General features: G+C 50.1%; 2 protein-coding genes across 3 annotated transcripts in view; one reads left to right on the forward strand and one right to left on the reverse strand.

Moving 5' to 3' along the window:
* The window catches only part of CFAP92 (cilia and flagella associated protein 92 (putative)), a 71,880-nt gene extending 56,289 nt beyond the window's left edge, over nt 1–15,591 (forward strand). Inside the window, exons 12-15 of the mRNA XM_068557913.1 lie at nt 13,510–13,674; nt 14,150–14,350; nt 14,423–14,579; nt 15,350–15,591. Coding sequence (XP_068414014.1) covers nt 13,510–13,674; nt 14,150–14,350; nt 14,423–14,579; nt 15,350–15,591 — 765 coding nt within the window. The remainder of the gene's footprint in view (nt 1–13,509; nt 13,675–14,149; nt 14,351–14,422; nt 14,580–15,349) is intronic.
* The window catches only part of ACAD9 (acyl-CoA dehydrogenase family member 9), a 62,783-nt gene continuing 49,714 nt past the window's right edge, over nt 7,931–20,999 (reverse strand). Inside the window, exons 12-19 of one of the 2 annotated variants that reach the window (XR_011075655.1) lie at nt 20,837–20,965; nt 19,309–19,388; nt 18,553–18,679; nt 18,259–18,336; nt 17,608–17,736; nt 16,864–16,936; nt 16,289–16,442; nt 7,931–8,893 (exon numbers count right to left, since the gene is read on the reverse strand). Coding sequence is in view for 1 of the 2 variants with exons in the window: in XM_068557636.1 (XP_068413737.1) it covers nt 16,342–16,442; nt 16,864–16,936; nt 17,608–17,736; nt 18,259–18,336; nt 18,553–18,679; nt 19,309–19,388; nt 20,837–20,965 (717 nt within the window). In the remaining variant the exon portion in view is untranslated. Of the gene's footprint in view, nt 8,894–15,954; nt 16,443–16,863; nt 16,937–17,607; nt 17,737–18,258; nt 18,337–18,552; nt 18,680–19,308; nt 19,389–20,836; nt 20,966–20,999 lie in introns of those variants that run through there. The other variant, XM_068557636.1, reaches the window with a different exon arrangement.

Here is a 20,999-nt window from a genome sequence, read left to right on the forward strand (position 1 = left end):
TGTTTCGGTAAGCGGGCTTCTCATTGTGGTGGCCTGTCTTGTTGCGGAGCACAGGCTGTAGGCGTGTGGGCTCAGTAGTTGTGGCTCGCGGGCTGTAGAGCTCAGGCTCAGTAGTTGTGGCACACGGGCTTAGTTGCTCCGTGGCACGTGGGATCTTCCCAGACCAGGGCTCGAACCCGTGCCCCCTGCATTGGCGGGTGGATTCTTAACCACTGCGCCACCAGGGAAGCCCCAGAAGTAGAATTTTTGGGTCATTTAGTAAGTTTATGTTTAACATTTCAAGAAACTGTCAAGCAGTTTTTTGCTGTTGTTCCAGCATTTTATGTCACCAAAAGCAACGCATGAGGGTTCCAGTTTCTCCACATCCTCACAAACACTTGCTGCTGTCAGTGTTTTTGATTATAGCCATTCTAGTGTGTGTGTAGTGGTACCTTAGTGTGGTTTTACTTGGATTTTGTAATCACTAGTGGTGTTGGATATCTTTTACTGTACTTATTAGCAATTTATCTGTCTTTTTTGATGGAATATCTATTCATATCTTTAACCCATTTTAAAATCAGATTGTCTTCTTACTGTCAAGGTCTAAGAGTTCTTTGTATGTTACAAATACAGTTGCTTGTTCAGAAATGTGATTTGTAAATATTTCCTCTGTATCTGTGGCTTATCTTTTTATTTCTTAATCATGCAAGGAAAAACTCCAATTTATCAATTTTTTTCTTTTTCAGTCATGCTTTTGGTGTCATAGCTAAGAACTCTGCCTAGCCCAAAGTCACACAAAGATTTTTTCCCCAATGCGTTATTCTGGGAGATACATATTTTTAGCATACATTTAGGCCTATGAACCATTTTTGACCAAGTTGTTTTGTGTCTTTATGATGTAAGGTAGGGGTCTAAACTCATCATTTTACATATGGATATCCAATTGTTCTAGCACCATTTCTCAAAAAGTCTAACTCTTCCCCCACTGAATTGCCTTGGCACCTTTGTCAAGAATCAATTGGCTGTAAGTATTTTCTGTGTTCTCTTATGTTCCATCGACTTACATGCCTGTCCTTACACCAGCCCCACATTGTTTGGATAACTGTAGCGTTATAGTCAGTTTTGAAATTGGATTGTGTAAGTCCTTTAAGTTCTTTTTCAAAACCGTTAGACTGTTTTGGGTCCTTCGCATTTCCAAATAAATTTTAGGATCAGTTTCCCAGTTTCTACAAGAAAGCCTGTGGGAGTTTTCATGAAAGTTGTTATTGAATCTGTAGATCAACTTGGGGAGAATTGCCATCTTTAACAGTTTTGAAGCTGCTAATTCATACACCTGAACTGTCTCTGTTTTTATTAAGTCTTCTTAAATTTCCCTCAGTAATTTCTGTTGTCAGTGTACACGTCTTACGCTTTGTGAAATTAATGGTATTATGAATTGAATCATTTAGTTTTTATATAGTTTATTGCCAGGATGTAGAAGTACAATTGATTTTCATATATTGATTTTGTATACTGCAACCTTCTGAAATTGGATCATGTCATCCATGGGTAAAGATCACTTTACTTCTTCCTTTCCAATATGGATTCTTCCCTTCCTTCCTTCCTTTCCTTCCTGTATTAGTCAGCTCAGGCTTCCACACAAAACACCACAGGTTGGCGGCTTACACATCAGAAATTAATTTCCTCACAGTTCTGGAGGCTGGGAAGTCCAAGATCGTGGTGCTGGCAAAGTAGGTGTCATCCTGAGGCCTCTTCTCTTGGCTTGTGGGCGGCTGCCATGTCACCGTGTGCCCGTATGACCTCTTCTTTGTGAGCAGGGGCAGGAGGGTGAGCCAGCTGTGTGGTGCCTCTTCTTATAAGGACGTGAACCCTCTTGGATAAGCCCCACCCTTATGACCTCATTTACCCTCAAGCTCTTCCTTTCTCCAGATGCGGCCACAGTGGGTAGGGATTCAAAGTACGGATTTGGGGGGACACGGATACTCAGCGCATAAGCCTCCCACCCTGCCCTCCCCTCCTCCGCACTGCCTGCAGCCTCCGGTACAGAACACACTGTCGTATGTTGGGCTGTGGAAGAGACATGCTCTCCTTGCTTCTGATCTTGAGGGGATGCACTCTGTCTTTCACCATGAGGTTGGATATTCACTGCGGGTTTGGGGGAGATGCAGTTTATCAGGTTGAGGAAGTTCTCTTGTAGTATTAGTTTGTTGAGAGCTTTTATCATGAATAAATGCTGGATTTTGTCAGTTGCTTTTTTTCTGAATATACTGAGGTGTGGTTCTTATGTGTTATTAATATATTACATTACTTGATGTTTAGATTTTAAAACAGCCTTGCATTCTTGGGATAAATCCCACTTGGTCATGGTGTTTAATCTTTTCTCTGTATGTTGCTGGATTTGGTTTGCTGATATTTTTTACTTTTCTCATGATATCTTTGTCTGCCTGTAGTGTCAGGGTAATATTTATTGGCCCTGTGGAATGAGTTGGGAAGTGTTTCTTTCTCTTTTAGTTTCTGGAAATTTGTGAAAGGCTGGTCTTCATTCTTTCAATGTTTGGTAGAACTAACCAGTGAAGCCACCTAAGCCTGAGCTTTTCTTCTTTCTTAAGTTAATTAATTAATTAATTAATTAATTAAATTTTGTCTGCGTTGGGTCTTTGTTGCTGCGCGTGGGCTTTCTCTAGTTGCGGTGAGCGGGGGCTACTCTTTGTTGTGGTGCACGGGCTTCTCATTGCGGCGGCTTCTCTTGTTGCAGAGCACGGGCTCTAGGCATGCGGGCTTCAGTAGTTGTGGCTCATGGGCTCTAGAGCACAGGCTCAGTAGTTGTGGTGCACGGGCTTAGTTGCTCCGCGGCATGTGGGATCTTCCCAGACCAGGGATCGAACCCGTGTCCCCTGCATTGGCAAGCGGATTCTTAACCACTGTGCCACCAGGGAAGCCCCTAAGCCTGCGCTTTTCTTGGTGGGGAATTTTAAAGTTACTATTTCGTCTCTATTCTTGTTATTTAGTCTATTCAGATATCTATTTCTTCTTAAGACAGGTTTGGTAATTTCTATCTTTCTAGGAAATGTTCCATTTCATCTAAGTTATCTAGTTTGTTGGCATATAGTTATTCATAGTATTCTCTTAGAATCCTTTATAACCTTTAAATTTCTGTAAAATCAATAGAATATCTCCTCTTTGATTCCTGATTTTACTAATTTGTGTCTTTTTCTTGGTCAGTCTAGCTAAAGGTTTGTCAATATTGGTTTTTTCAGAGAACCAGTTTTGGAATTCATTTGTTTTCTCTGTTGTTGTATTTCATTTATTTCCACTCTAAACTGTGTTATAACTTTCTTCCTTCTGCTGGTACTTTGGGTTTAATTGGTACCTCTAGTTCTTGAGAGAAGTTAGGGTTTCAAATGTGAGATCTTCTTTCATACGTGTATTTTAGCTACAGATTTCCTCCCTGAACAGTACTTTAGCTGCATCCCATAAACTTAATATGTTGTATTTTCATTTTCAGAAAATATTTTATCATTTCCATTGTGGTTTTTAGAATTGTGTTGCTTAATACCCAAATACTTGGAGATTTATCAAATGTCTTACTATTGGTAATTTTAAGTTAAATTTTGTTGTGACTGGAGGATGTACTTTGTATGATTTCTGTGGTATGAACGTATTGCAGTTTGTCTTACGGGCTCACGTATGCTCCATCCTCAGGCTTGAAAGGAAAACATGTTCTTCTGAGGTTGGGAGGAGTATCGTATAAATGGCAAGTCGGGTCAGTTAACTGTTGTTCAGATCGCCTGCATTGCTGTTGGTTTTCTTTCTATTTCTATTATTACTGATAGAGGTATTGGCGTCACTGTCAACGGTTGACTTACTATTTCTCCTTTCAAATCTGTCACTTTTTGCTGATCGTATTTTGGTACCTTTGTGTTTATACTTGGTACATCTTCCGGATGAATCGACCGTTTAATCATGGTGAAATACCCCTTTGTTTCTAGTACATTTCTTGTCATAAAGACCGATCTGTCTTCAATTACTGTACCCCCTCCAGCTCTCTTCTGTACTTTTCCCCCATCCTTTTACTTTGAAACTATTTGTGCCTTTGAATCTAAAGTGTGTCTTTTATGGACAGCGTATAGTTGGATCCTGTCTTTTATTTTTAAAAAAAAGTCTGACAGTCTCTGCCTGTTGATCGTCTGTTTGTGTGTGTTACAACTATTGATGTGGGAGGAATTATGTCTTCCGGGTTTTTTCCTGTGTATTTCACGTTGGTTTTGCTCTGCTGCTGCTCCTTTACTGCCTTTTGCGTTGAACAGATATTTTTGGTGTACAATTTTAACACCTTTGATTTTGACCTTTAAAATAGTTACTTCTGAGTGGTTTCTCTAGGTTTTTTCTTTAGTATGCATCTTTTTTTAAAAAGTAAATTTATTTATTTTTTATTTATTTATTTTTGGCTGCATTGGGTCTTTGTTGCTGTGCGCGGGCTTTCTCCAGTTGCGGCGAGCGGGGGCTACTCTTAGTTGTGGTGCGTGGGCTTCTCCCTGCGGTGGCTTCTCTTGTTGTGGAGTATGGATTCTAGGCGCTCGGGCTTCAGTAGTTGTGGCACGCAGGCTTAACAGTTGTGGCATTCAGACTCAGTAGTTGTGGCTTGCGGGCTCTAGAGTGCAGGCTCAGTAGTTGTGGCACATGGGCTTAGTTGCTCCGTGGCATGTGGGATCTTCCTGGACCAGGGCTCAAACCCGTGTCCCCTGCATTGGCAGGTGGATTCTTAACCACTGCACCAACAGGGAAGCCCGCGTTGGGTCTTCATTGCTGCACGTGGGCTTTCTCTAGTTGCGGCGAGTGGGGGCTACTCTTTGTTGCAGTAGGCGGGCTTCTCATTGCAGTGGCTTCTTTTGTTGCAGAGCACAGGTTCTAGGTGCACAGGCTTCAGTAGTTGTGGCACATGGGCTCAGTAGTTGTGGCTCGCAGGCTCAGCAGTTGTGGCGCACGGGCTTAGTTGCTCCGTGGCATGTGCGATCTTCCCGGACCACGGCTCGAACCCGTGTCCCCTGCGTTGGCAGGTGGATTCTTAACCACTGTGCCACCAGGGAAGTCCCTTTAGTATGCATCTTAATTTACCATTCTACTTCAGATGATTACTAATTTAATTTGGGTAAAATGTAGAAACTAGTCTACCATATAGTTCCATTTCCTTCCCTCCTTTGTGCTATTATTGTCATATTAAATCTATATATGCAGTGACCCCCCCCCCCAAACACAGTGCTATAATTATTTTATGCAGTCATGTCTTTTAAATTGAAAGTTGAGAAATGAAAATTTTATTTATATAATCTTTTATATTTACCCACATATTTTTCCAGTGATGTTTCTTTCTGTAGATTCTAGTTACCATCTGGCGTCACTTTTTCTTTCAGCCTTAAAGCACCTGCTTTAGTATATCTGATAAGGTAGCTCACTACCAATAAATCCTGTGTTTAAATCAGAGACTTTCTTTCACCTTCATTTCTGAAGGATAGTTTTTGCTAAATATAGAATTCTTTGTTCACACAGTTTTTTTTCTTTCAGCACTTAGAAAATGTCGTTGTGTTGTGGTCTCTGTTGTTTCTGATAAGTATTTAGTGATTAAGCACACTGTTGTTCCCCTGTACATGATGGTTTTTTTTTTTTCTTGCTGTTTCTAGGATTTTCTCGTTGTCTTTTTCTTTCAACTGTTTGATATGTCCAGTTGTGGCTCTATATTTATCCTACTTGGGACTCACTGGTAGGTTAATGTTTTGGGTCATTAGCTCTTAAAAAAATTTGTTCTCTTCCTCCTCCCTTCCCCAGACTACTAGTACATGTATGTTGGTTCACTAGATAATGTCCTGCAGGTCTTGAAGATCTGTTAGTTTTTAAAAAATATTTTTTGTTTTTGTTTTTCAGATTGGATAATCTCTGGTTTTTGTTGTCCCCATTTTCAAATTCAGATTCTTTGTCAGCTCAAATCAGCCACTGAGTCCCTCTAATGAATTTTCATTTTCAGTTCCTATATGTTCTAACTCCAGAATTTTCAGTTAGCTCTTTTTAAAAATGATTCCTCTGTTAATATTGTCCATTTCTATATTCAGTGTTCTATACTTTCCTTGAACTTTCAGAATAATTTTTAAGTTTTTTTCTCATGATAGCTGCTTTGAAATCTTTGTCTACTAAGTCAACCTGCTGGACCCACTCTATTGACTGCTTTGCTTTCCTGAATAAGGTTTACACGTTCCTATTTCTTTGCATGCCTTCTAGTTTTTCATCAAAAGCTGGACATCTAAAATACACGGCAACACCTTTTTGGATTCTGACTTTCTCCGCCTGGGGGGGGAGGGGTTGTTGTCTGCTGAGTAACTTGCCTGCACTTCATCTGTGGAATCTGTCTCCTCAGGGGGTGTGGCCATTGCTGTCTCTGCCGTTTTTTTCATTGTTTTTATTTTTAAGCCTGGTTTCCCTTGGGTCAACTCTGTGTCCGCGTCACTTAGTGATGAGCCAACCACTGGTCACAAGTTGTGCTGAAGCACCTGGAGCCAGGAAGGTGCCGGCCTTTCCCAGGGGATCTGGGGGTGCGTCCAGACTGCGCCAGCTCTGGCTTCCCACTGGGCCCTCTCACGTCTCCTCTGCACGCGCAGGCAGCCCGTCAGCGAGGGATGTGTGTAGAGCTTACCAAGGTCCTCTGAGGCCATCCGTTTCCTGTATCTTCCTGTTCAGTTCTGACGAATCTGCTGGTCTGTCGCTTGAGCCATGTAGGATCGCGACCTCAGCCCCACAGAGCATCCGGCCTTCCCTGTTTGCTGTTGAGATGGCTGTTGTCCCTTTCCAGTGACCACACATCTGGGGTTCTACAAGCTCCAGTCTGACTCAGGTGAGCCTGTAATAGAGTGAGCAGTGCAGCCGCTGATTTTCACAGCTTGCCCACGGTAGAAGGACGACTGCTCTGACCGTGCTGAGATGTCAGGAATGATGCTGACGTCTACTCTCCTTACCTGAGGTTCAGTAGTTTTATGAGTAAACGCTTCTCACCTTGTTGTATGCCTTTGGACAGTTCCCAGTGGTAGCTTTTGACAGTTTTGTCCCGTTTGATCCTTGCTCTTGGAGGAAAGGACCAAGCTCCCAGCTTCACCAGGTTAAAAGTCCTACCATCCTCCTGCCCAACTACAAGCTTTACTTATTTTTGTGTTTCCTACTATGTTTGGAGTCTGTGTCTACTTTACCCTTTGTTTTGCTGTTTTTTTTGACAGTAAGCTTTCAGAGTGCTTGCAGATCCAAGGTCTTCACTCTGTCTTTGCACTTGAGAGGTGGCTGGGCTGTTTTCAGGATTATAGAATCAAATCCTCCTCCCCCCCTTCCCCAAATCCATTGCTTCTTAGAATCAAGGTAAGTCTGATGCCTGATTATGTTTTCTTTTTAGCTAAACTATGATTTCCTCTACTCTTTTAAAACTTTTTCTTAATCCTTGGTTCTAGGTGTGCAGGTGGGGGATTTTTTTTGTGTTTCACCAGAACTTCAAGGGCCTTCCACCGTGATTTTTTTCCCTCTTAATTTGTACTTGTTGTCTTTTGCACCGAGTTCAGCTCTATCTTCCACTTCGACCACTGTTAGTCACAATTGTTAACAATTTCTCATTTTAAATTGCACCAGTCATATTTTATTTTCTAGAAATTCTCATGATTTCCTGTGCTATTTTCACAAATGATATAATTTTGTTATTATTAAAATATACATGTAAGAGCGTTGTGTGTGTGTGTACTGTCAAAAATAACAAAAGCAATATATATATTTTTTAACATCCTTAGTGGAGTATGATTGCTTTACAATGCTGTGTTAGTTTCTGCTGTATAACAACGTGAATCAGCTATATGTATACATATACCCCCATATCCCCTCCCTCTTGCGCCTCCCTCCCACCCTCCCTATCCCACCCCTCTAGGTGGTCACAAAAGCACCGAGCTGATCTCTCTGTGCTACGTGGCTGCTTCCCACTAGCTATTTGTTTTACATGTGGTAGTGTATATATGTCAGTGCTACTCTCTCACTGCATCCCAGCTTCCCCTTCCCCCTCCCCATGTCCTCAACTCCATTCTCTACGTCTGCATCTTTATTCCTGTCCTTCCCCTAGGTTCATCAGAACCATTTTTTTTCTTAGATTCCGTATATATGTGTTAGCATACAGTATTTTTCTCTTTCTGACTTGCTTCACTCCATATGACAGACTCTAGGTCCATCCACCTCACTACAAATAACTCAATTTCGTTTCTTGTTATGGCTGAGTAATATTCCATTGTATATATGTGCCACATCTTCTTTATCCATTCATCTGTCGATGGACACTTAGGTTGCTTCCATGTCCTGGCTATTGTAAATAGTGCTGCAATGAACATTTTGGTACATGACTCTTTTTGAGTTACGGTTTTCTCAGGGCATATGCCCAGTAGTGGGATTGCTGGGTCATATGGTAGCTCTGTTTTTAGTTTTTTAAGGAACCTCCATACTGTTCTCCATAGTGGCTGTATCAATTTACATTCCCACCAACAGTGCAACAGGGTTCCCTTTTCTCCACACCCTCTCCAGCATTTATTGTTTGTAGATTTTTTGATGATGGCCATTCTGACCAGTGTGAGGTGATACCTCATTGTGGTCTTGATTTGCATTTCTCTAATGATTAGTGATGTTGAACATCCTTTCATGTGTTTGTTGGCAATGTGTATATCTTCTTTGGAGAAATGTCTATTTAGGTCTTTGCCCATTTTTGGATTGGGTTGTTTTTTTTTGATATTGAGCTCCGTGAGCTGCTTGTATATTTTGGAGATTAATCCTTTGTCAGTTGCTTCGTTTGCAAATATTTTCTCCCGTTCAGGGGGTTGGTTGTCTTTTCAACTTGCTTATGGTTTCCTTTGCTCTGCAAAAGGTAACAAAAGCAATGTCTTATACCCACTATCCAATTTGAGAAATCAAACATTATCAGTATTTCCATAGTTTTCCATGTGTCCTTTCCCATCTCTTACCCCTTACCCATAGATAACCACTATCTCAACTTTTATCTTTCGCTTGCTTTCCTCTATAATTTTACTGCATATGTATATAATCTATAATTTTAATTTTTGCTTAGTATTAATGATATTCAACCATGTTTGTGTATATAGCTATACGAATATACCATTATTTATTAATAAGCATTTGTATTTTCTTTTGTTATTTTAAACAGTGTGATTGTAAACATATGTTAACATGTCTTCTCCTTAAAAATAGGCACGATTTTATTTCATAAGATACATACCCAGGATTACAAGCACTGATTGTACTTCCACTTGTCTGGAAAATACTTTAAATCTGACTATAAATTATCACTAATATGATGTATAATACCTCATGGAAGTTTTAATTTGCATTTCACTGTTTACTAGTGAGGTGGAATATCGTTTTATAGACTTGAGAATTTCTTCTTTCAGGAAAAAGTTTTTCCCTTGAATTTCAGGTTTGGTTTGGTTTTAATGTTCTTAATGCTATTGCAGTGGTATTTATATACGTGGTAAGTGTCTCAGTTGTCTTTTTACTTTCTTAATGGTGCCTTTTAATCAACAAAAGTTATTTTAAATTTTGTAAATTATCCATTTGTTCCCTTATGACTGAATTTTTTTACCTTAAGAAATCTTTTCCTAACCCGGGTTATAAAATTATTCCAAGGTTTCCTCTACAAGATTTAAAGTTTTGTTCATTTCATTTTACGTTTTAATCCATATGGAATTTATTTTTTGTATGAGGATAGGAATCTAATTTCATTTCCTTCATATGACCTGTGGTAGCAGCACTCTGTGAGAAGTTTGTCCCTTCCCCAGTGATCTATATGCCAGGTCTGTCAGAGCAAGTTGAGTTGCTGTTTCTTGGGTGATTGGGATCTTTATTGAAATTGCATTTACGAATGAATTATTCTCATCAAAGAAAATGTTTTTTGTTGCTTTTTAAAATTTCTATGTTGTACCTTTATTTTCTATTGCACTGATTTCTGCTCTTATTCATTTCTTTAAAAAAAATTTATGTTTATCTGCTATTTTTTATCCTTTTAAGCTTTAATTTTCATTTTTTATTGAAGTATAGTTGACTTAAAATAGTTCCTGGTGTTATTAATTATGTACATATACTTTTCATATTCTTCTCTGTCATAGGTAATCATCACAAGATATTGAATATATTTCCCTGTGTTATAGAGTAGGACCTTGTTTATTTTATATACAGTAGGGTGTATCTGCTAATCCCAAACTCCTACCTTATCCCTCGCCACCCTTACTGCTCTGGTAACCATAAATTTGTTTTCTATGTCTGACTCTGCTTCTGTTTTGTAAATAAGCCCCCTTCTCTCATGCTGTTTTTTTTTTTGTTCTTATAATTTTTATTGGAGTATAGTTGATTTACAGTGTTGCTAGTTTCTGCTGTACAGCAAACGGAATCAGTTATACATATAACCATTCTTTTTTAGATTCTTTTCCCATATATATTTATTTATTTATTTATTTATTTATTTATGGGTGTGTTGGGTCTTCGTTTCTGTGCGAGGGCTTTCTCTAGTTGCGGCAAGCGGGGGCCACTCTTCATCGCGGTGCGCAGGCCTCTTACTGTTGCGGCCTCTCTTGTTGCGGAGCACAGGCTCCAGACACGCAGGCTCAGTAATTGTGGCTCACGGGCCTAGTTGCTCCGCGGCATGTGGGATCTTCCCAGACCAGGGCTTGAACCCGTGTCCCCTGCATTGGCAGGCAGACTCTCAACCACTGCGCCACCAGGGAAGCCTCCCATATATATTATTACAGAGTATTGAGTATAGTTCCCTGTATTACACTTATAACATGTTTTAGATTCCACATATAAGTGATATCATATGATATTGGTCTATCTCTGTCTGACTTGCTTCACTTAGTATGATAATCTCTAGGTGGATCCATGTTGCTGCAAATGGCATTATTTCATTCTTCCTTATGGCTGACTGATATTCCATTGTATTTATTTACTTATTTTAATAATGTATTTGTTTATCTTTGGCTGCATTGGGTCTTCGTTGCTGCACGCGGGCTTTCTCTAGTTGCAGCGAGCGGGGGTTGCTCTTCGTTGTGGTGCGCGGGCTTCTCATTGCGGTGGTGTCTCTTGTTGCGGAGCATGGGCTCTAGGCGCACAGGCTTCAGTAGTTGCAGCACGCAGGCTCTGCAGTTGTGGCTTGTGGGCTCTAGAGCGCAGGCTCAGTAGTTGTGGCGCATGGGCTTAGTTGCTGCGCGGCATGTGGGATCTTCCCGGACCAGGGCTCGAACCTGTGTCCCCTGCATTGGCTGGTGGATTCTTAACCACTGTGCCACCAGGGAAGCCCTCCATTTTGTTTATATACCATGTTTTCCTTACCCATTCATCTGTCAGTGGACACTTAGGTTGCTTCCATGTCTTGGCTATTGTAATAGTAATGCTGTGAACATTAGGGTGCATGATCTTTTCCAACTACACTTTTCTCCAGAGATAAGCCAAGGAGTGGGATTGTTGCATTGTACGGTAACTCTGCAAATAGTTTTTTAAGGAACCTGCATACTGTTCTCCATAGTGGCTGCACCAATTTACTTTCCCACCAACACTGTAGAGGGTTCCCTTTTTTCTAGGCTCACCGCAGCATTTACTGCTTGTAGATTTTTTGATGCTGGCCATTGTGGCTGGTGGAAGGTGACACCTCACTGTAGTTTTCATTGGCTTTGCTCTCAGAATTAGCCATGTTGAGCATCTTGTCATCTTCCTCTTTGGGTTTTTTTTCCCTCTTCAAACAGTATAAAATTCGCCTCTTCAAATGGGCTTTTTGAAAGTCGGCTGTGTTTGGAATTCGGCGTTATTAACAGCCCTTCAGGCTTTGTGAATATGAGGTGCCCGGAAGCACCCGTTGTAAAGTTGTCCGGGAAACGTCCACAAGGCGGCAGCATTTCTTCATGCCCAACTCCGGTTACTTGGCAACAAAAAGCCTTAGGGAAAGTCTGCTTCCTGGGCTGTGAATTAGAGGGGAATGTGCCAGGGCAAAGTCTCAAGGGCTTGGGTCTCACTACATCTTACCTCTTCAGCCTCACCCCTGCCCCCCGAGACAAACGGCAACCCCTGCAAACGGCCCTGAGTGTGTGCTGTGTTTCATAGGTAGGGTGACTCCCGGGAAGGAGGCTGGAGGCCCCCTGCCTGCAGGAGACGTGCAGACCAGGTGACTTCTCGAAGCTCCTCCAGCCCAGAGGGTCCACCGTCGTTTGGGTGCGCTCGTGCGCTCGGCTTCGTTTGGGTGTAGGAGGGCCTACCTGGATCTGGAGATGGTGGTCCCCTCCTGAGGGGAACGGACAAGACAGGTCCAAGGGGGGGCCCCATTTGGGAGCACACCCTCCCCTGCTCCCTCATCCCCAGCACAGTGCAGCCTTGGAACCGAAGTCTGCTCAGGCTTCAGGTATGTGATACCAGCCCAGGTCCCCGAGGCCAGAGGGGAATAGAGCAGACATTTCTTTGCTATTCTTGTTTATTTTCATGGTATGTTGGAGTATAGTTGATTTACAATGTTGTGTTGTTTTCAGGTGTACAGCAACCTGATTCACTTATTGATATTCATGTATCTATTCTGAGTTCTTTTCCCATATAGGTTATTGCAGAACGTTGAGCAGATTACCCTGTGCTTTACAGGAGGTCCATGTTGATTATCCATCAAATGTATATATATATATATATATATACACACACACACACATACACATATGCACATATACACACACACACACACACACACACACATATATATAAATACACTTGTGTGTATATGAAGCCCAACCTAATTTGTCCTCGGCCCCCACTTTTCCTTTTTGGTAACCCTACGTTCGTTTTCCCAGCGTGTGTTGCTGTTTTCTAAATGAGTTCATGTGTATCTGTTGTTCAGTCCCAGGTATAGGTGGCATCATATGCTATTCGTCTTCCTCTGTCTGACTCACTTCACTTACTGTATGCGCATCCCAGGTCCATGCATGTTGCCGCCAGTAGCGTTATTTCATTCTTGTTTATGGCTGAGTAATAGTCCATTGTATATCCGTACCACGTTGTCTTATCCAGTCATCTGTTGGTGGACATTTTGGTTGTTTCTGTGTCCTGGCTGTTGGAACCAGTGCTGCAATGAACCCCGGGGCGCCTGGTTCATTTCCAATTATGGGTTTCTCCAGATAGATGCCCAGGAGTGCTCCTGGGGCCGGGCTCTTTTTTAGTTTTGTTAGGAACTTCGATACTGTCCTTTATGGTGGCTTTTACCAATGTACGTTCCCACGAAAATGGAGGAGGGTTCCACTTTTTTTGGTCCTCGAATTACAGTGTGCACAGTTAGGGCTTGTCTCGATGGTCCTTTAGGCAGGGGTCTGTTTACGCTCTCAGGACAGGTACCTGCAGGGCAGCCGTGTCCCAGAGGTCAGCTGGCTGGATACACGCTGACAGTTGCTGGCGAGCAGGCCGCTTGTGAGGAGTGACTGGTGTCTCTCTCTCCAGAAAAACATCTCGGGGGCCTACGAGGTCAGCAAGAAGTCTCCCAAGCCTGTCGTGAAGGTGATCAAGATCTCAGCCCCGGCCAAGGATGCTGCCTCTAACTACAGTTTCCAGACCCTGAACTCTACAGAGCTTGCCAAGACGGAGCTGTATCGAGAGACGGCCAAGGTGAGTTAAGGCCCAGGGTGGGGAGCAGTGACGCACCCCCACTCCAGGCAGGGCGGCGGGGGGTCTCCGGAGTGGGGAGGAGGCGACAAGGGACGAGCGCCGGCACGGAGAGGCGTGAACCCGCTACACGCCACGTTGAGCCCAGCGGCCCCCAGCGCCTGTCCAGGTGTGCGCGGCTCTCGGTAGCCCTGCATTGCTGCCTACTCGGTAGCCCTGCATTGCTACCTAGGAAAGGCAGCCTCACCCCGGCAGGGAAAGCCTGGGTTTAGGCTTCCTTCCCGCCCTGACCGCTTCAGAAAAGGGCTCTGTCAAAGGGGACAGGGACGTGGCCCTCGCTGGGCTGCTGCCTGGCTCTGGTAACCAGCAGGCACCCCGCACCGCCAGGAGCCAGCACCCTGCCCCCAAGACTGGCAGCCGGTCCGCCCCCCCGAGGTCCGCTGTCAGCCCGTCTATCCACGTCTGCTCGCGTTCCCAGGAGCCGAGGAAGAGACTCGCGTACTCCCAGAGCCACCTGTCAGCCACAGTGGAGCCTCAGGATTCAGAGGAGGAGAAGAGAAAAGCCGAGAGGAAGTCCTGCGACGCCTGGCTCACACCCAGTGGCTTCCAGGTGACCGGCCTTCACAGTACGGGCAGGACCCATCACCTGGGGCTGCCACCCCCCGGCGCCGTCACGGAGGTGGGTGGCGGGAGTGGGTCTCTGGCGGGCGTCCGCAGGGGCCTCCCCGTGGCCTGCTGCCCCCCGACGTAGGAGTGGAGGGAGAAGGCACTGTTTGCTAACGTGCTGGAGCCGGTGCTGCACCGAGAGAGCTGGGGCTGGGACCGGCGCCACCAGGACTTCGATCTGTACACGCAGCCGCCGCCGTTCTTGGAGCTGCCGCCCCCTCCGGCGCCAAAGCCCGGGACAGGTAACCGTGGGCGGCACCCGTTCTGTTTTAGCAGCCACACTCCTGGGCTGGGAAATCAGGATTCGGGGCGGGGGTGGTGGTGGCTGGTGTAACAACAGCACAGGCTGGGCTGGAACTTCTGGTTCCAGCTGGATTCGTCACTTGCTGTGTGACGGAGGGCAGGTCCCGCCCCCGCTCTGGGCTTGCTTTCTGTGAAAGGGAGGCGTTGGGAAGGTAGGGCTAAGGGCTTTCAGGCTTCACACTGTGTTACCCGTGACCAGCCTCGGGAGGCTCTGGGCGCTGCTGGGCCCTTCCAGCTCCCAGACACGGCCAGTTGTCACCCGTGGGGGAGGGCGGGAGCCTGGCCACACCAACCCCTCCAAGTCCTCTTCATCCCCCTGTTTGTGAAGAGGGACCAGAAAATCACTTATAGGTAGAGAACCAAATCTGTGAATTAACGGAACCAGAATCTTCAGGGAGAAAGAGAGGCGAGTTGATCTGGCCACAGACCCCTCGCCCAGAAAGCTAGACTGGATAAATGGTGGAGTGCTTTCCCTCCCTGACTGACTCCTAAGGGCTGCTGGCAACAGCTCCATGAAACCGGAGGACGTGCTGACAAGCTGCTGAAACTGGTCTCTCCCCTCCTCTGCACTGTGCCACCTCCCTTCAGCGGAGGCCCCAGGCTCAGGGGCACTGCTGTGGTCCAGCCCAGGGACGCCGGGCTCACTGCCCCGGCCCCGGTTCCCAGGGCGCACGGCTGAAGACACGCGGCTGAGAACCGCTCCCCACAGTGGGAGACAAGGAGAACCTGCTGCAGACGGGGCTCCCCGCCTCCCGAGGGCTCCACGCAGACTGCTGTCCCGGCACCAGGTGCGAAGCCGTGACCTCTCCCTCCGCGCCAGCACCGAAGCTGGGGTGCCGTCGGGAAGACGAGCTGTCACGAGGCCGGCAGCAGGCCCAGCCCCACGCCCAGGTGGATGACGGCTCCTACTCGCAGGGGGAACGCCGGGCCGCCTCAAGGCAACGTCTGTGACGGCCACGCCGCCGGGAACCGACCGACCCAGCGTGAAGCCTGCCAGGTGAGCCCACCAGGACGAGCGTGTAGCGGCCCGTGTGTGCCACCGGAAGACGCTGCTTGTCTTCTCAGGAGGCAGAGAGAAGCGCCCGCTGTCACGCAGCCGCACCATCACCTGAGAGGGACCAAAGCCTCACGGCACCGTGGCCCGGGCACCTGCCCCGCTGCTGCTGGAGCCCTCTTCGCACACAGGGGGACACAGGGCCCTGGAAGCCGTCACCAGAGGGGGGCTCGGAGGGTCAAGTTGTTAGGCTGGCTCTGAGGAAGCAGGTGACTGACTAGTGCAGCAAACAAACAAACACTACAAGGGGAAACGCAAACTGTCCTCTTCCGTTAAACGGTTTTAAGTAAATAAGTGCCTCTGGCTCCTAGCTTAAAGAATGACACATACGCCGTTTTCAAGCTGTTTCTTGGAGAACGTGTGGTCTGGCAGAAATGGCCACCCTGCTGAGACCCGTCCCCCCCCCACCCCCGGCCAGCTTCCACCCCGAAGCCTCACGATCAGGTGAGTTGCAGCAGCTCCGCGCCCTCCCCGCGTCTGCTTAGAGCCCGGGATCGTGTCTGTCAGGCAGCAGTGCCCACGGGGGCCTGGAGAAAGCCCATCAGTCAGAGAACTGGGAGAAACAGTTAACTTGTAATAAAGCACGTCCTCTACCTTCTGGAAGGCGTGTGTCGGGCGGACAGCAGCAGGGACGCTGACCCCCTGCTTCAGGACGGCCGGTCCAGAGGGTGGGCACAGACGTAGGCTCGCTTCTCCAGGACCTGCTGGGACACTTTCTTGATCAGTTCATCGAGATTTTCCGGAGAATCTGGGAGGGAAAGAGTAGGTGATCTTTGGAGAAAAAAATGTTCCAGCAATTCCTGTTATCACGAAAGTCAGCCCTGCGGTGTGAAGAAGCCCTGAAGGCGGCAGCCCGTCCCCAGGAAGTGATTCTGGGCTGCTGCCTGGCGACCCCAGCCTGCGGTGACAGCCGCGTCAGCACGGTGGGCGCGGGGTGCCAGTGCTGAGCTGCGTGGAGCCCCGCGCTCCTCCCTCCGCAGGGCGGCCGGGTACGGGGTCCCCCAGAGGCTCTCGCCTCGCCGGCTCTGTGCGCTCCTGCTGGCAGGCCTCACCCAGCCCTCGGTGAGCAGCAGTCCGTGCGCAGCCAGCAGCCCTGGGAGGCCACCGCCAGGTCGCCTGGCATCAGGTCCCGCCCCCCCATTCTCCCCCAGCCCGAGCCGCCCACTTACGCTTGTCCAGCTGAGACAGGGTGCAGAGATTCTGGTGGTAAGCTTCCGTGCAGAAGATGTTGGCCAACAGAACCTGCCAGAACCAAAGTCAAAGTCAGAGAGGATGACTGCTGAGGACCCTGGGCTCTCTGGGCCTTAGGGCCGCCCCTGCCTGGAGCCTGACCTCTGAGCTTCAAAGAACTCAGTCTGTCAGCCAAAGCGGGCAGCTTGACCAGGGTCAGGTGGCCTGGCTCAGAAGCCATGGCAGCCCCGAGCCAAACCAGCCCTGTCCTCAGGGCAAGTGACTCAACCCCTCTGAGCCTCAGGTTGCTCCTTGGCGGGAGAACGTCTCAATCCCCGCAGCCACGGGGCGCGTCAAGACGAGGGCGTGCACACAGCAGGTGCTCAGACGGAGACGGCACCCACCCTGCTAGCAGGGGGGTGAGGGCGCTGGGTTTCGGATTCCGACACTCACTCCCCCCCCGCCCCCCTCCCCCCCCCCCCCCCAGGCAGGAAGGTGAAAGGCAGTGGTCCTGTGTCCTGAACAGCACAGACCCGCCCATCGGAGCTGAGAGCACCGGCTACGGCCACGGACACAACTTGGCAACCCCACCTGTCTCTGGGTCAGCTGGCGTGGACCCCGTGCTCACCCCCGACCCCCGGACGCACCCAGCCCCTCCCTTCCCCGCTGCCCGGCCTCATTAAAGTGCAGCAGAATGACCCCTGCAGGGAGGCTGCCTCTGCGGGCGGGAGGGGCGGGCCCACCTCGTGGTCGTGGTTCTGGAGCCCCACGCGGATAGAGCGGCTGGCCCGCGACAGCACGGCCGTCATCCCGTACAGGTTGATGAGGATGTTGGCCACTCGTTTCAAGACCAGCTGCTCCTCCACGATGGTCTGGGAACAGAGGGCAGGGGGGGAGACTTACCACCGGGACACAGCGCCAACACGCGCTCTCTCTCTCTCTCTCTCTCTCTCTCTCTCTCTCTCCCCCTCCCGGGCCCACCTTTGCGCATCTCTGAGCCTCACTCTACACCCTGGGGGAGCAGGCCTAACACTGCCTTCCCTTTGGGTTTTCCCTTAGCTCTGTCCAGATCTGGGCAGGAGTCAAGACAAGATCATGTCCCAGAAGCCTGGCTGAGACCACCGGCCAGCGCTTATTATCACCTTTGGACGCAAGAGACACAGATCAGGTCCTAAGAGTAAGGTCCAGGTGGGGCTGCCCCCTCCCGGCTCCAGGGAGCGTCTGGTCACCTAGACGGTGCCCACCCAGCAGGGGCTCCCCCCACGCTCCCCAGCTAGCTGAGTGGTCCCCAGGGCAGGCAGCCACAGCCAGCCCTGCTTCCCCAGCCCTCCATGGTGACCGAGATTTCTAGGCCTGGTCCCTAGCCGCTGGCCCGCCTCCCCGCCCCCAGGTACCTTGCCAAAGCGAAGCAGCAGGGTCTCCACGGTGCGGCTGAAGTAGTGCACGTTCTGCTCGAGCTTGTGGGCGCTGTCCTGGGGGGGCCGGGGGGAGGATTCCGCTCAGCACCGCCCTCCCGCGGTGCCCAGGCCCTGCTGCCAGGCTTGGCTGTTCTCCACCGTGACAGGGCGGAGAGGGCATCTGGTGACCCTCGGACTGCCTGGTCCTCCCCGGTGCCCCCGGCCACACCCCCTCTGGGAAGGGGATACCCGATGGTGGGGGGGGGGGGTACCCCTGGCTGGACCACTCACCGCCATGCTGGGGTGCACGACTCCGAGCTTCCCTGTCAGCCCAAGGTCCACAGTTCGGCCCAGGGAGTCCCGAAGCCTGTGGCCGACAGTCTCCAGGATGGTGGTCACATTGCCCCGTTTAAGCTGCCTGCAGAGAGCCCAGGCTCGGTAAGCTGAGGCCCCGCAGCCGGCTCCTGCCGCCCAGCAGCACGGCCCCGCCTCGGTGCCAGCAGCTCTAGGGAACCCGGGCAAGCTCCCTGACAATGCAAAGCCAGAGGGGCCACCTGGACACAAGCCAGGACCTGGCCAGCCCTACAGGGAGCAGCCGTCTCCTCTACGGCCGGAGGGGACACCCGGGGCACACCTGCTTCCAGGTCATTCTCTCCCCGAGTAGCCTGAAAAAATCCTCTGAGCAAGCCATAGCCTGGGCGCTGGCAGGGACTACTCACTGTTCTGGCCCCAGGATGGGGGTCAGGAGAGGAAACTAGTCTTGTGTTGGCCTTGGAGCTGGCACCTACTCAAGGATCACCTCTCCTTGCCCCGGTCCTAGAAGCAGCACGAGAGCTGCAGGGGAGGAGGGCAGGGCCCTGGCGGCTTCCCAGGCAGCTGGCCCCTCCCTGTCCCCTCCCTCCAGCCAGCCAGTGAGTCAGCTGAGCCCTGCAAGGCTGCACGCCTGGTCCACGGATGAGGCAGCGCCCTCCTCTGGCTGCCCCGGGACAGGCCTCTGCTGGGCAGGGTGGGTGGACCCGAGGGGCAGACGATGGACGCGGCACCTACTTGACCCTTGCAGTCAGGATGCGGCCGGCATGCTGCAAGCCTGTCAGGGCGATGTACATCCGGAGAATCTCGTTGGTTCCCTGTGGCCAACATTATCCAGGTCAAAGGCCGCCCACATCAGGGCAGCCCTAGCAGTGTGCCGTGTGCGTGACTGGCTAGGCCATGCTGCTTTCCCGCTAACTCTTCGGAAGCAGCTGGGAGCAGGGCTGTGACCGGGGGCCAGGGCAACACGCAGGCTACTGCTTCCACGGGACAAGTTGGGGCTGACCAGATGGCGGTGGCCTCCCTCTGGGACCTACCCCATCCCATGACCAACTGTGCATGAGTCATTCCTTTTTCCAAGCTTCCGATTCTACTTCTTTTAAGCGGAGAAACAGTTCCCCTTAAAAGAAGTGAAGGATACTAGTACCCAGGACACAGCAAGTCCTCAGTGGACCCACTACTAGCTCAGGCCAGGCCAGGCTCCTCGGGAAGCAGCTGGCCGCACCGCAGTGCCAGGTGCCAACGCCCCGGGGCCGCCTCTTCCCTGCTGCCACCCCCAGGCACCCCCCGCCCCCCACCGTGAGCCACGTGACCTCGGGGACGCAGACCAGGGGGCTTGTGCCCGTCATGCACGGTGGTGCTGAGGGTCAGAGGGGCAGGGGCTGGACTGAGGCACACCGCCAGGCCACGCCACGGACAGAGACTCCGTGGGAGCGGAAGTGGGAGCAAGGAGAACTCCAGGCTGACCCAGGCCCGTCCGGGGCGGTCTCGGCTTCACGCTGAGGGCCCTGCACCCCTCAGAGCTCCTGAACCCGTGCTGACCACCCCACCAGCCACGGAGGACCGCACTCGCCCGGGCCAAGGGGAGGGGCCTCGGGGGAGGCAGGCCTGGGGCAGCAGGGTTGTGACGTGGGAACTGCCCCCGGGGCCTCGGGCTGGCCGCGCCCTGTCTGTCCACTGAGGGAGAGGACACAGGGAACACCAGCAGCCAATGCGGTCTTCCCCCACTGAGGGGGAGCCGCCCGGGCGCCCAGCCTCGCACTGATCCAAGGGTCTGCCTCCGCACACCTGTGTCCAGCCTGAAATCCCGCCCGGCCTCCCTCCACGGCCGCTGGCCGCACCGCTGCAACCCACGCCCTGGGCAGGCTCGGGGCATTTCCAGGGACGTGAACTCGAACAAGCCATTCTCTGCTCCAAACTTTGTTACCGCTTCTCGGCCCTCACGGTAAGATCCAAATGGGCTTCCACGGCTGGCTAGTCTCCGGCCTTCCCGCCCAGCCCCTCTGCCCTGCCCACCCTGCCCCACCCACACCCCAGCCCCGCCGAGCAGGACCGGCCGCTGCTCCTTCCGTTTCCCTGGTGCCGGCAGGGAAGGTCCCGTCGGGGCCTGGCACACTCCACTCCCCTGCCCTCTCTGCCCCCAAGGCCAAGTGCGCTGCTTCCTGAGACACCAGCCCCTCACCACACTGGTGTTCTGGAGTCGTCCTCTCTCAGCCAGGCTGCACGAGGCTCTGGGGTCCACGGCGGAGCGGGGCGGCGCACTCACCTCGAAGATAAGCAGGATGCGGCTGTCACGCAGGATGCGCTCGTACGGGTAGTCCCTCATGTAGCCCGAGCCCCCGAGGATCTGGAGCGCCTCGCTCACGCACTGCCACGCGGCCTCGGAGCTGAACACCTGCCACGGGCCCGGGCGAGGTCAGCACGGGGCC

Source organism: Eschrichtius robustus, chromosome 12, assembly GCF_028021215.1.
Source record: "Eschrichtius robustus isolate mEscRob2 chromosome 12, mEscRob2.pri, whole genome shotgun sequence".
NCBI classification, from domain to species: Eukaryota; Metazoa; Chordata; class Mammalia; order Artiodactyla; family Eschrichtiidae; genus Eschrichtius; species Eschrichtius robustus.